General features: G+C 42.0%; 1 protein-coding gene across 3 annotated transcripts in view; it reads left to right on the top strand.

Moving 5' to 3' along the window:
- Positions 1–15,013, top strand: part of MKLN1 (muskelin 1) — a 110,659-nt gene that overhangs the window by 69,575 nt on the left and 26,071 nt on the right. For all 3 annotated transcript variants that reach the window (XM_069862253.1, XM_069862325.1, XM_069862397.1), the window contains 3 exons: positions 5,418–5,630; positions 7,434–7,655; positions 9,535–9,664. In XM_069862253.1, coding sequence (XP_069718354.1) covers positions 5,418–5,630; positions 7,434–7,655; positions 9,535–9,664 — 565 coding nt within the window. The remainder of the gene's footprint in view (positions 1–5,417; positions 5,631–7,433; positions 7,656–9,534; positions 9,665–15,013) is intronic.

The raw sequence follows: 15,013 nt of genomic DNA, 5'->3' as shown, positions 1-15,013 counted from the left end.
GGTGCTGTTGTGTTGCTTTTTGAAAACGTTTTGTAAGTTAGTCCTTAAGTGGGATAATTGCTTTCAGCATTTGCAAGTTAAATGAAGAAAGTTCTAATGAGATTTTATAAAGTGGCTTAGCATGTTGAGAAGGCTTTTCATAAAGTATACTGTGTATTCACTTGGCATTGCACAATTGAATTTTGTATCGCACTGACGGAACCAAAAACTCCTATTTGGCCTTGGTCACTCCTGGGCGCTTAAAGGATTGAAAGCCTGTCTTAGGTACTCCTAGCTATCCATACCCTTCCTTTCCCCACTGTCCCAGGGCGTTTATCTGTATGTTAGCAACCTGAGGAGTTGCAATCAAGACCAACCTGTTTGAGCAGGGCTGTTTTAGCAGAGCATAGCTTGGTACTTTGTACCACTTTAAAACAGGAGCATGGCGCATACTGTTTAATCTGTCTTAGCCGTTATTATGCTGTGCTAATTGTACTGTGGTGCGGGGTGGCAGAGAGCCGTTTTGTTGAGGTTAGCCTTACCTCTGTGTGGGCACTTATTGAGTTCCGCAGAAGCCGAACAGTGCCCAAGCTTAGCAGTGTGTGGTATTGTTTGGTGTCCTGTAGGTTGGAAATGCGATATGCTAATGCTTTACTCTTGCCATTGCAGCCTTGGCACAAGCGGAGGGACTGGCCAAAGCAGCGTAACACATCACTTGCCATCTGAATAAGAACTTACCCTGGTCACGAGCTTCTTTCGTGTGTGGTTTCTGCAGTGTGTGTGCCAGGAGCTTCCTGATGAGAATTGGAAAGAGTCCCCGAAGCTGGTGTTTGCTCAGATTAAAACAGACTTAGTTAAAACAGGCTCTAGTAAGTTGCGCTCTGTTTAGAAAGTAATACCTCTACTAAATCAGTCTGTTCTTGAAGCTTCATCTGCAAAAATGCAGGTCCCACACACTAAACAATTTGAATATAGTTCAATGAAATTAGATGTGCAGTACAAGAATGTAATGAGAAGTCTTGCATTGATTTGTTAAGAGTTCACATAACCACAGGAGAAGATACATGCAAACTGGTCAAAACTTCTGTTTGCCTTCTGCGCTGCTCAAAAATCATGAAATGGTTTGTGTCAGAGTGGACCTGAAAGATCATTCAGTTCTAACCCAGCCATGGGCAGGGACACCTTCCACTTGATCAGGTTGCTCAAAGCCTCATCCAGCCTGGCCTTGAGCACTTCCAGGCAGGGGGTTTCCATGATGTCTCTGGGCAACCTATTCCAGTGTCTCACCACCCAAGAAGACTTGGACTTTCTTAACCTTCTCTTGTGGTTATCACTGTGTGGGTGAAACTGGCTTTATTAGCTGCAGATCTGTTTGGGAACAGCAGTTAGTATGTTGAGAGGAGATACTTTTGTGTGTCTTCAGTTTGTCTTTGGTTATAAGGCCCGGATTTGGGTAAGGATATAGAGGAGATCTCTAAGATCCACTCACCTTGGGATGTTAAGTCCTGGCAGGAGGACGTAAAAGGTTGTTTTGTTTTCTAACCATGGTTGATCTCTTCAACTATAGGTTAGAGAGAGTCTTGTCTATCATCAGTTGTTCTCACCTGTTGCATAAAAGGAGTCAAGTTCTTTGTATGCTTCTGCAATCAACTAACTCTTTCCTATATGAGGAAAAAGTTCTCCATGACAAGTTGTGACAGGGTGCTTTTTGTACTAATAGCAGGCTTGCTATTGTAACTGCATGAATTATGCATCTTTGGATGGGCATTTGCTATTGCCCATGGGTTCTTGATTCTATTAACCACACATGCCTGTAAGTGCTTTATTCATTATCAGTGTCTGCCCATTTCTGTCTTTTAGATGTAGGACTACAAGGGCTTCCATGCTCAAATTGAGTAGATCTCAACGGAGACTTAGGCCTTTCCTCTCTTCTGCCTCAAATGACAAACCAGCATGTAGCACTGTTTAATGGACTTACTCTATTGGTAGACATGTAGACTAAATAGGAGGCTTTCAGCAGGTTCTGTGTGATCTCGTAGTGTGCTGTAGTAACACCAGTTTTCTTTGAGAAAATACTATGAATTGAATGAAATTTTCTGTATCACGAGAGTTTGTGCTGTGGTGGGCTCTGCAAGCTGGTGGAGTTGGAGTTCTTAAGTGAACTTGAGATGATTAAGTTCTTTGCCTGTATGGATGAAACAAATCTAAAACCTTCAGTAGCCCTTTAAAAGGCAGGTACTACTGTGTAAGATGTGACCAAAACATAATTCATAGAATCGTAGAACAGTTTGAGTTGGAAGGGACCTTAAAGATCTTGTAGTTCCAGCCCCAATGCCATCGGAAGGGACATCCCACTAGACCAGGCTGCCCAAGGCGCCATCCAACCTGGCCTTGAACACCTGCAGGGATGGGGCAGCCACAACTTCCTTGGCAACCTCGTCCTGTGCCTCGCCACCCTCATCATGAAGAAATTCTTCCTGATATCTAGTCTAAATCTGCCCCTCTCTTGTTTATACCCATTGCCCCTTGTCCTGTCACTACAAGCCTTGGTGAACAGTCCCTCCCCCATTTTCTTGTAGCCCCTTCAGGTACTGGAAGGTTGCTGTAAGATCTCCTCGGAGTCTTCTCTTCTTCAGGCTGAACAACCCCAACTCTCAGCCTGTTCTAAGATGGGACGTGCTCCAGCCCTCTGATCGTCTTTGTAGCTCTCCTGTGGACCTGTTCCAACAGTTCCATCTCCTTCTTATGTTGAGGATTCCAGAACTGGACGCAATACTCCAGATGAGTTCTCACAAGAGAGGAATAGAGGGGCAGAATCCCTTCCCTTGACCTACTGGCCACGATTCTTTTGATGCAGCCCAGGGTACGGTTGGCCTTTTGAGCTGCACGTACACAATTTAAGAAGATAGTCATTCTAAATTCTTTCCTCCTTTTAACGTAGTCTTAGGAGTTGAAATTTGTGTGTTGTGTACTTAGCCAGTGGAGCAACTGTGCTATTGGTGCCAATGGCTTGAAACTGGTATTTTAGATGCTAAATGTTTCAGCCTTGTGTCTATAGTGAGCCAAATTTCAGTTGACGATGCAGCTCTTCAAGGTAAGGCAAGTCTGGAGATTGCTAAATTGGATGTTTGGCACTTTCAGAAATAAGGACATTATTTGAGCAAATATGGTGGGGTTTAGTTTAGTCCCTAGAGCACACAGAGGTAAGCAAGTGCACGAAGATGCTTAAATCAGTGGGTTCAATTAAAAAGCTGCAGTGACCTTACAAAGAGGGTAGAGCCAGGGAGCACAGATAGGGGTATTAAATGTTTCATATATACAGCAGCTGCGCCAAAGCAAATGTGGTCTTTGGCAGGGGAGCAGTGGCGTATTTTGAAGTGTCCCAGCTGCATAACTAGAGATGGACTCGATCTGCTGGGATTACTTTGTTGTGAATCAGGAGCAACCTGCCTGAATACTCAAATCGATACTTTTCATGCGAAGAAACTATGCTTTGTGTTTGGAACAGGGTCCTTTGGCAGGTAGCGATTTATGTTTCCTAGGAACGAGATAAAGTAAGCTGCTGCTGTCTTTTGTCAGCTAACTTCCATGTGGCCGAAGGCAATGAATCAGCTTTGCTGCATTTCAGGATTTTATGCTAAAGTTTCCCTTTCATCGATGCTTTATTTTCCAGAAAAGAAAACGATCTTAATTACCACGGAGTAACTAATCCTCAAAGCTACAATCACTGCTGATAGAATGCTTTATCTTCACAGCATATGAACAATTCAGTTCACCTCTCAGTTTATTTGAGTTGCTGTAAAGTTTCCTGTAACTGTTCTTTAGTCAAATTGAATTCTACAACATGAGCAGTAAAGATTTGACTACAAAAATGTGTAATCACAGAATTGTTTGGTTTAAAAAGGCCTTTGAGATCATCAAGTCCAACTATATCTGCTCTCTACTAAATCATATCCCTGAGCACCTCATCTACCTGTCTTTTAAATACTTCCAGGGTGGAGACTCAGCCACCTCCCTGGGCAGCCTCTGACAGTGCCCCATCACCCTTTTAGTGGAGAAATTTTTACTTATGTCCAATCTGAACCTCCCTTGGTGCAGCTGGAGGCTATTCCCTCTCATTCCACAAGACGAGGCTGCTCAAGGCCCCATCCAACCTGGCCTTGAACACCTCCAGGGAGGTCATCCATGACTTCCCTGGGAAACCTGTGCCAGTGCCTCACCACCCTCGGTGTGAAGAGTTTCTTCCTAATATCTAATCCAAATCTTCCCCCTTCTAATTTAAAGCCATTCCCCCTCATCCTATCACTCCATGCCCTTGTATAAAGTCCCTCCCCAGCTTTCCTGTAGCCCCTTCAGGTACTGGAAGGCTGCTATAATGTCTGCCCGGAGTCAACTCTTCTCCAGGCTGAACAAGCCCAACTCCCTCAGCCTGTCCTCATAGCAGAGGTGCTCCAGCCCTCTGATCATCTTCATGGACAAAAGGGACAAACTTAGATCAATAAACAACTCTGCAATTAATCTATAAGCATGATGCCAGGATTTTTATTTTTTTTTTTTCCTTTTTCAGATCTTTTGCAAATAGGACGTTGCACATCTTGATTTCTAGTACTTTGAAGTACAGGAATTTTTCTCTTGTGCTTCAAGATGAGTGCATGAATGGTCACAAAATTAGATTTGCGAAGCAGAAGGGATACTGCCCGGTACTGTGTAGCATCATTGTAATGTCATTGAATAAATTACTGTAATTTAAGTTGAGCACTCCTGGATAGATAAGCACATAATAATTTTCCAGTGTCCCCCTATTTCTCTTGAAGATCATAATTCACGGCGATATTGCTTACCGTGGGAAACTTCCTTGTTGTTGGAGACTGGAATAAGCGTATCTATTTGAGAAGGACAGGTTGTGCTTTTGTTACCTTCAAAGACCCATTACAGGATGTGATTGCTTGTGGGACTGTCTGGTTATGATCTGTTAGAAAACAGCCTATTAATAAAACAGAGGCTCTTGTAATAGGGCACTTCTTAATCTTCTTCCTATGTAGTTATTTATAGGCTGTGACATCTTAATTTACCTCTCGTGTGCATCAACTTCTGTTATTTTAAAAGATCAAGTAGCTTTCGCATGCCTCTGAGAATCACTTGTGGAGGAAACAGGCTGTTTTCTAAGGAATCTTACAAAAACGCTTCAAGTCATAACACATTTTTTACAACAGATTTAAGGTTTTTTGCTGGTGTCTTTCTAAAGGACAAAGAATTTATGGGATGTCCTACTATATGGATACTTATATATTGATCCTGTATTTGATTTCATTCTGATATTCTCAAAAGGTTTCCAATTAGTGATAGAACTTACTTGCCCTTAGTGAGTGTGCAATGACCTATCTGGAGTAATATTTAATATTTTCTTCTCTTTATTTTTGTGGCTGTTTCTTTATCAGAGTGGTCCCAGTGCCAGATCGTGTCACAAGATGTGCATTGACATTCAACGAAGGCAGATCTACACATTGGGACGCTATCTGGATTCCTCTGTGAGGAACAGCAAGTCTCTGAAAAGCGACTTCTATCGCTACGACATTGATACCAACACATGGATGTTACTCAGTGAAGACACTGCGGCGGATGGAGGCCCAAAGCTGGTGTTCGATCATCAGGTCAGCTACATTGATACTCTTAGTGCGAGCTCTCAGTGTTTGCGAATCAGTTTTGATTGCAGGCTCTTGTGATTTGGAAGCGCAGGTAATAGCAGTAGTGGGGAAGGCTGTGATCTGCACTCAGTTAAATTCTAAGAGTGTTGTTGCCTCATGCCACTGACTACTGGTATTCTAATCAAATTGAATCAGAAGAATCATAAAAACACTTGCAAACTTATTCACCTTTTTAAGACACATTTTATTAAAGCTCAAAGCACAGTTCGTTGGGTTTTAATCAGTCTTGTTGAGCTGGGTTTGCAGATCTGCTTGCTCAGAGGGCACTGGGGAACAACTTGCAAAGCTGTGTGTGGTACCTTTGGAAGAAAACCACAAGCAAGTGGCTGACACGAGGCCAGCAGGATCAGGATTCTTGCCAAATTGCTTATCATTTGAAATTTGTAGTATGCCCTTGCTTTAAACACCTTAGAGGAGTGGCTGCTGATCTTTTACAAAGCCACAACTATCCATGTGTTCAAAAGGAATACTTTTTTTACTGATGTTGCCTGTTTAATGGCTTTTGTGTACTTGAAAAAGGTATTTTCTTCTTAATTGATTTTTATAAAGTATGGCCAAGAAATGTCACCTCAATACTCAGTCTTAAAGCAGCCCGAGAACTGCTTTTATTGGTACTGGCTGTTTTGTAACTAAAGCTGTTGTTTGCCAGCACAATATGTGGTTCTGCTGACACCAAAAATTAAAGATACGTGGCGTCTGCAGAACAAAAGCCAATCAGTCTTTCTGTTCTATTAATAACGAATACCAGTCTCCCAGGTGTTGGGGGAAAGGCAAAAGTAAATTGTCAGCTGGCAAGGCAAAGCTACTCTGGGTGCCTTGTTTCCCTGCTTCTGTAAGTTTCTTTTATTCCCCTGCTGTCTCGTAGGAAAGAATGTCCTCCCTGAATTCTTCATCAAGCTGCAGCTCTTTCTCGTCTCTCCCTCAGTACCTACCGTGATAGTGGGTTTTGTTTAACCTTCACAAAAATGTGCTGCCCTAGAAGTGTTTTGTGGCGGTTTTGCTGAGTAGCATCTCTATCTTGTTGTAATCTTGTCCGGGTGTTTTTTTTTCCCCTGGTGTTTTGTAACCCTCTGCGCTGCACTGTGTCTAAAAACATCACCTGGAGTCAGGGAGTTTTATTTCATTTGTACTGCGATGCATCTCTTGCGCCATAACCTGAATTCAAGCTTGAGGGATAAACATATTTCTACTGCAGCCTCATCAAAAATCCTTGGCCAGGTTAAGGCCCAGCTTTATCTTTTAGTCATGGGGTAACAGTAAACAAAATATGCTTGGGATGGAATCTTGAGTAGTGCTGCCTGGTTTTGGATCGATTGAGTGACGGTCAGTAAATTAGCAGTGATTTTAAATTTTTCCCTTGTGTAGCCATTGCCAAAGGCGATATTGTGTTAACTTTCTGACAGAATTGGCTGTGGATTGTGGTGAAAAACTCCAAAATATTTTTCCCTAAAATCATCAGCTAGAGACAAATTTTGTATGTGATGAAGGGTGCGCGTAGCCTCTTTTTTTTTTTTTCTTATTAAATAAGTTAAAATTAGACTCACATTTCAAATAAAGGACTGCTTTCTGAGATTACTACCTGTCAGCCATGAAGACATGCGTATTCTTTTCTGTTCATTAGAGGTTCAGGAGGTGTGTTGAGTACTGTCTTACTGGGTATCACTCGCAGAGGAGGGATGTTTAATCTTAAATCTTGGCGTGTTCAAGTCTTAATATGGTACCTTAGAACCACTTCTCTTATTTTTACAGATGTGTATGGATTCAGAAAAACACATGATTTATACCTTTGGAGGCAGAATTCTGACCTGTAACGGCAGCGTCGATGACAGCAGAGCCAGCGAACCGCAATTCAGTGGGTTGTTTGCTTTTGACTGCCAGTGTCAGACATGGAAACTTTTGAGAGAGGATTCCTGTAATGCTGGACCCGAGGATATCCAATCCCGAATAGGACACTGTATGTTGTTCCATTCTGTAAGTATCCACGCCTTACTTTGATTCATGACTTTTAAGGAGAACACCTGGTTTGGATTTTTCTTACAAGTCTGGATTTTTCTTGAAAGTTTGGAACTCTTTAATCTCACTTGATTTTATGTTCGCTGACATTCTAATGCTTGTTTGCTAAGAGCAGGTGGTATTAATTCAGTCTGGGAGCTTTCATGACTTCAACTGGATAAAATTTCAACTAAAAAGCAAGGTGAATTTCAAATAGTTTACTTTAATTGAATAATGGTAAGCAGACCTGAAGGCTATGGTTCAATTCGATATAAACTGTTTTTCTTTTAAAGTTGGTAGAGCAACTTGGAAGCTTCTGGTTTAGTAAGTACTGTATTTGGTTAATGGAATGGTAAACTTGGGTGGTGCAGGGACTTACTGGGTGTATGCTGAGATGAGCAGGCCTTGTATCCTCCGTGCGGAGCTGCTGCTGCCGCGGCTGCTTGTTGTCCTGAGCAGGTGGGCACAGATGGCATCATGGGCGCTTCATCCAGAGCCTGCTGGAAAGGCAGAGCTATGGTAGGAGACGGGGCTCTGTAGTGCTTTATTAGTATTGAGTATTAAAGATAAGTCTTCCATTGCCTTTCCCGTTGTGTTCATCAACCACACATTTGCTTAAGCACAGAACATGGGAACTGCTCCTTTTTTTGACTTAGGAGTGGGGATAAAGACAATTAACATTAATAATGTGGTATTCAAGCATGTACTGATACCACGAGTTGAAAACTGACGTGTTTGAACAATTTACTGAGTGTTTTTCTTTCCCTTCCAAATAAAAGATCAGAATTTTTATAGTGAGTACTCTGCTTCCAGAGCTTTCCATTTCATTTTTGTTTTGAATGGCTCTCTTAAGAACAGCTCTCTAAAATCTGGATCTAAACCATAATTACCCCACAAAATTCTGCACAGGTACCAGAGGATTTCTCAAGCACATGTCCGTGGTAAAAGTAAGAATACAAGTTTCTGTAAGCACAGGTTGTGGAAGTTTAGATCATTTGCTGTTTTCTCAACCATTTGAAAGAAAAATAATCTCCCTCTTAGTGGACTTTCCACTTGGCAAACTTGAAAGAAGTAATAAACCTGTTATTCTTGGCTTGCTGCTTGCCACTTGCCTGTTCTGAGTTTAGTAATTTGCTGGTACCTGGCTGATTTCTCTTACAATCCATCTTTCTTTTCCTGTGGGTTTTTTTTTTAACAGCTAAGTTATGGTCAAATGGATTTTAGATGTAGAAACTGTTAATTCTTTAATATTAAAGTTCAAAAATGAATTACTGATTTAATGTTCAAAAGTTATAGCAAGGCTGTAGGAGTTCACTGTGTAAAATTTGCCAAGTCACACTTGAACTGAACCTCTGTGTTGGATCCAAGTTTGTGGTTTCGTATAGATTGTGAAAATGAGGTCTTTAAAATAGCATTTGTAAGAGGCTTTTTGAGGTGAAGACTCTGAGAATCCTTAATGGTTTAACGCTTGAAACTGAGAAATCACTTCAAAAAAGAGTAAGACTCCAGTCAAGAATTCTCGAATTTTTATTGAGTTTGAGAATAATAAACTGTGAATCTTTGCGGAGATGAGGGTAAAATATATTTAGAATCATCGTGGAATCATAGAATCATTAGGTTGGAAAAGACCTTTGAGATCATCAAGTCCAACTGTACCTGTCCACTACCAAATCATGTCCCCAAACACCTCATCTACCTTTTAAACATCTTCAGGGATTGTGACTCAACCACCTCCCTTGGCAGCCTCTGCCAATGTCTGAGAACCCTTTGATTCGTTTGTGTTTTTTTTTTTTAATGATCTGAGATGGCCAACATATTTTCTTGAGCTTGGTAATGACACATGTGTTTTCCTTTTAAGAAAAACCGCTGCTTGTACGTCTTTGGTGGCCAGAGATCTAAGACTTACTTGAATGACTTCTTCAGTTATGATGTAGATAGCGATCATGTGGATATCATATCAGACGGCACTAAGAAGGATTCAGGGATGGGTGAGTATATAACTACGTGTTCGTTTCTTCCTGTTTGTACAAATGAGAAATATATTGTTAAGTAGGTGAAAGGACAGCTGCAGTGTCCTGTGGTATCAGGTCGGCATCCTTCACTAGCCCCACGTACCCACATAAACTCCACAGTATATAGGTTAAACTTATGCTAGCTCTTCTGTCCTTCCTGTTATTTGACACTTGCCACCTTCAACACAACACAAATAATTAATGCATGAAACCACATAGCCCCTTGAAAGAAAAAAATTCAGCAAAATAAGAACTAAAAATATCTCTTTGAAACTCCAGCAAAGAAAAAAAAAAATAAATCTTTAAACCGGGAAAGGAAAAGCAGGTTTTTTTCTAGTTTTCCCCAAGTGAAAAATGCCATAAGATGGAAATAATCTGCTTGGTTTGAGATACAGAAAGGCAGGTAAGAAGCTCAGAGACAGAGAACGGGAGTAGAGGGACAGAGGTTATTTTGTCTGGCAGGAGCTGACAAGTAAGACCTGTTGTCCTGTTATTCTTGTACTAAATTATCAGGGAAGGGCAAAAAAAGGTAGGAACAGGGAGCAAGGCCTCATTCCTGGTTGGTTCATAATGCTGGAGCTGTACACACCAGGCCGGGTTCAGTATACCAAAATCCTTTAAAGACACCCCAAAGTTGTCATAACACAGCCATAAAGAACTGATTTTAAATCTCTTCTCCTCAGATGACATACAGAATCATAGAATGGTTGGGGTTGGAAGGTACCTTAAAGATCATCCAGTTCCAACCCCCTGCTATGAGCAGGGGCACCTTCCACTGGATCACGTAGCTCAAAGCCTCATCCAGCCTGGCCTTGAACACTTCCAGGGAGGGGGCAGCTACAGTTTCCCTGAGAACCCTATGCTAGTGCCTCACCGCATTTCTTGCTTTCCTGTAGCCCCTTCAAGTACCTGGAAGGCTGCTATAAGGTTTCTCCAGAGCCTTCCCTTCTCCAGGCTGAGCAAGCCCAACTTTCGTAGCCTGTCCTCATAGCAGAGGTGCTCCAGCCCTCTGACCATCTTTGTAGGCCGCCTCTGGACCTGTTCCAACGCTTCCATATCCTTCTTCTGTTGGGAATTTGAGAACTGGATGCAGGAATCCCATTGGGGTCTCACGAGAGCAGAGTAGAGTGGCAGAATTCCCTCCCTCGCCCTGCTGTCCACGCTTCTTTTGATGCAGCCCAGGATAAAGAAGATTGTTCTTTTTTTCCAGAAAGGGTCCCAGTGTGTATAAGCACATAATTTCCCTGGGTCTCAAATATCCTGATTTTCAGCATACAGCTCAGAAGTGGAAATTTGTCTTGCCGTGTCTGCTTCTACAGAAATCATGAATATTTCTTGTATTCTGTGTATTTACTCCTAATCTTTTTATTCTTCTTCTAGTTACCAAAATCCCTGGAAGCTAATTTATCTTGAGTTTAGGCTGCCTGCCTTATTTTGATCAAGCTTAATTTTTAGCAAGCAATTTTGCTGAGCTTCTGAAGTGAATTATTGATGGCTATGAGTTATTGTTTGCTCATTAATTTAGTTATGCCAGTGAGGGAGAAGAGTACCCAAGCTCTTATTCTCTGGAGTCATTTATTTACTTGAGTGCTTCCAGGGAAGAACCAGCTTGTATTGTTGACAATCTCCTTTATTAAGGTGCCTGCATGTTCCTAAGGCTGCTCTATGCACGCCCACACGCCGTTTGTTGTCCTTAGAGATTTTGAAGAATGGTGGGTTTGATTTTTTTTTCCCCCATAAATTGCTAGCATTCTGCCATTTTTGCTCTTTTAAAACAACATTTCTTTATAGCCTGAAGCTTTAAAACGTGGCGTTAAGCTGACACCTGTGTCTACTTCAGATTTAGAGATATCAGTCTTGCTTTATGGAAGAAGACACTGAGCTTTGCTCCTTTGCAAGTGCATTAATTGCAAGGTTCGTTTAAGCAAATGAAACTGTAATATTAAGCCCTCCTCCCCATTCCCACAGGTCCTGAAGTGGTGAATAGTAGACTTTGTGAGAAAATGACTCATTGGAAATAATTCACAAGTTGATTTTCAGTTTACTGTTCTCCTGTGTGTAGAAAGTAAACAAAGATTTGAACATTTCCCATGCTTTTGAAAGAAAATGCTAGGATTATTTGCATTTTAATAGGAAGAGAGCAAAACGCTTGTTAAGTTCAGACAGCAAATACTGACAGCACTATTTTAACCCAAAAAAGCTAGTCTTTGTTGTGCTCTTATTAGGTGGTGATATACCATTTTGATCTATACGAACAAAGTGATTCCCTGTCTGGTTGCTGTGAAGTTTTAAGCTGCTCGGTGTGATGAGTCAAGTTGAAGATGCCTGACCTAAATGTTCCTACAAAGTCCCATGATTACATTTTGTTCCTGGCTCGCATGTGGCATTCAGTTCTATTCTTAGTTGTGCTATTTTGATTTTTACCCTTTCTAAAACAACTTAATTATGCATTTGTTTAAAATTTCCATTACAGTAGCGATAAGACTTCAAAAAAAAGGCAATTAAATGGATAGTTAAGGAATATCAGTAACGTGGAGCTGTTGCAACGCTGGAAAATGATAGTAATGGGATGTTGGTTTTGCTGCTCTCCTCTCTGGATGAGATATTTTTGCTGTTTATCATTTCTTCGCTCTTGGTTGTGTTTTTGATGTTGATTCTGGAACAGTTCCTTGTGTAGGTGATTGCAAGAATATTGAGTGATAAGCATCACTGAAAAGTTCTTAATTGGGAGTAAAGGCCAGTGATTTCAGCAAGTTTAGATTTGCTTTTTTCATTCCTCGGAGAAGTTCAAATGTGCTTGAGGTACAATTTCTAAAAGATGGGTTTGCGTACAGCTTTGCCTTCTGAAAATGCCTCCTGACTCGATCTGCTATAAAGCTTAGGTAAGCTCTGCAGCAATTCGTGTTATGAATGCCATTTCCTAGTGAGCATGGGTACTCTGTCCATCACACTGCATGAAAAAACCTGGTGCTTTCTCTTTGCTGTCGAGGGATGGCACTACAGTGAAATTAAGCCATTAGGGGTGGTTATCTTTCTGCTGCGCGATAACTGTTAGGAGCAAGGAATTTCTTAGTTCAGCTCGAAGAATGGACAAATGGGATTAACGTAAATAGAATGCAGCTGGGATCATGGAATGATAGAATCACTAGGTTGAAAAAGACCTTTGACATCATCAAGTACAACCATACCTGTCCACTACTAAACCACATCCCTGAGCACCTCATCTACCTGTTTTTTAAACACCTCTGGGGATGGGGACTTGGCCACATTCCTGGGCAGCCTCTTCAGTGCCTGAGAACCAGTGAAGAAATTTTTCCTAAGATCTAATCTGAATCTCCTCTGGCACAACTTGAGGCCATACCCTCTCCTCGTATCACCTGTCACTTGGGAGAAGAGGCCAACACCCACCTCTCCACAAACTCCTTTCATATAGTTGTAAACAGTGGTAAGGTTTCCCCTCTGCCTCCTTTTCTCCAGGCTAAACAACCGCAGGTCCCTCAGCTACTCCTCATAACACTTTTCTCCAGCCCCTTCCCCAGCTTTATTGCTCTTCTCTGGACGTGCTCCTGGGCCTCAATCTCCTTCTTGTAATGAGAGGCCCAAAACCAAACACAGGAGATTCAAGACGTGGCCTCACCAATGCCAAGTCCAGTTACCTGTCCCTGCTTTCCACACTGTTTCTGGTACAGACCAAGATGCCATTGGCCTTCTTGGCCGTCTGGACACACCACTGAGTCATATTCAGCAGCTGATGCGTCAGATGTAGAGAAAGGCACAAATGGTTCAGACTGGAGGAAGCGTAGTGCAGTTGAACATCCTGTGACTGGACAAGAGGCAGAAATGGTGTATACTGATGCACGTATCCTCTTAAAGCAGTTGTATACTGCTGATTCCTTTAAAATAATCTCAGGGTAGTACACAAATAACAACAACAAAACCCAACATGTGTATGCCAGAGTGTATCTCTGCAGCTTACCTGTGGTCTAGAGGTGCCACCAGTATCAAATGTTTTCCAAAGGCTGTACTGACAGCTTGCCCGACTTCCTTAGCATGCAGTTTGTGACTAATCATGGGCAGTCATTTCAGGTCTCAGCGAGCTAATGGGAACACTTATGGTCAAGGTTCCTGTGATAATCCTCATTCATTGGCCCTGTCTCAGGTGGTGTCAGAGCCGTTGGTCAGAGGGAGAATATCCTCCTTCAAGAGAGTCAGGATCATCTTGTATCCTTAGCATTGAGTAACTTCCAGAGTAAAGTGAGAACAAACTTGAAACGTTCTTCCTTTTAATGGTGAAGTAGTTCTTATGGGCAAAGTACAAATGATTTTTAGCTACCAGTGATGTTCTGAGACCTTTTGTTGGGACAGGTGCTCATTCCTGGTGCAGAACTGGGCACTTGACAGGCAGGCGGTTTCATGGATAAGGACCACGGACAGAGGCGCCACAGCCCAGGCAGGAAATCCACATTTCAAACAAGACGATGTCAGGAAAACAGTAATCAAAGCAGAGAGCACAGCTAGCCCAGAATAGCCAGGACCCCACTCAGACAAGCAGTCTGAATATCCTCTTTTGATTGTCTTTGTGGCACCTGTTATGTTTTGCCCTTCTTGAGTTTAAGGTCTGCCTTGACAAAGGCCAGCATGTCTCTTGCCGTGGAAGAACTTTGTTTTATGAGGGACCTTGTGTGCTCTTCATCTTGTGAGGTGCTTCTCTGAACCCGTCTCAAAATACTGTCTTCTGGCTGCGAAGGTGAGGAGGAGAGCAGGCAGTCCCCAAATCTTAAGGATGCTTTACAGAGATGTCAGAGTAGCAGAATTCCTTTCAGATTTACTAACTGACCTGTTTTTTCCAAAATCTCACATTGTTTGGAAGAGAATTAAGTGTTGGACATGAAGTTGTTGCTTTTTTCAACATGACAACCAAACTGTTGAAATGGTCTCCTTAGCTGCTCCTTGGCTGGCTGCCAAATGCAGTCTCATCAGGAAAAATCCCAGCGGATAATCATTATCTTGCTGTGTCAACAGCTGGCCTGTGTGCTATCTCCATCACTCATCAAGGTTTGCTACGTTAAAGTTCAGGGGAGGTGCTACTTCAGTTTTATATGGATTACAAATAGCGTCATGGAGTAACTTGCTGACCCACCACTTCTTTTAAATTAATCCATCAGGGAGGTGCCGGGTTCTGGAGAACAGCAATATCCACGTGATGTAGCTTTCTCCTATTTTTTAATCACGAGGCATCACAAGGAGGGAGGACACTTGCAAGTCACTTGTAGTGGGATTAGCAGTAACGTGTTCTGAGGGTTTCGTAACTTAAGTGGCACTGAA

Source organism: Phaenicophaeus curvirostris, chromosome 1 (assembly GCF_032191515.1).
Source record: "Phaenicophaeus curvirostris isolate KB17595 chromosome 1, BPBGC_Pcur_1.0, whole genome shotgun sequence".
In the NCBI taxonomy this organism is placed as follows: domain Eukaryota; kingdom Metazoa; phylum Chordata; class Aves; order Cuculiformes; family Cuculidae; genus Phaenicophaeus; species Phaenicophaeus curvirostris.
Note: the sequence above shows the minus strand (reverse complement) of the source record. Positions and strands in the feature narration are given on the sequence as shown.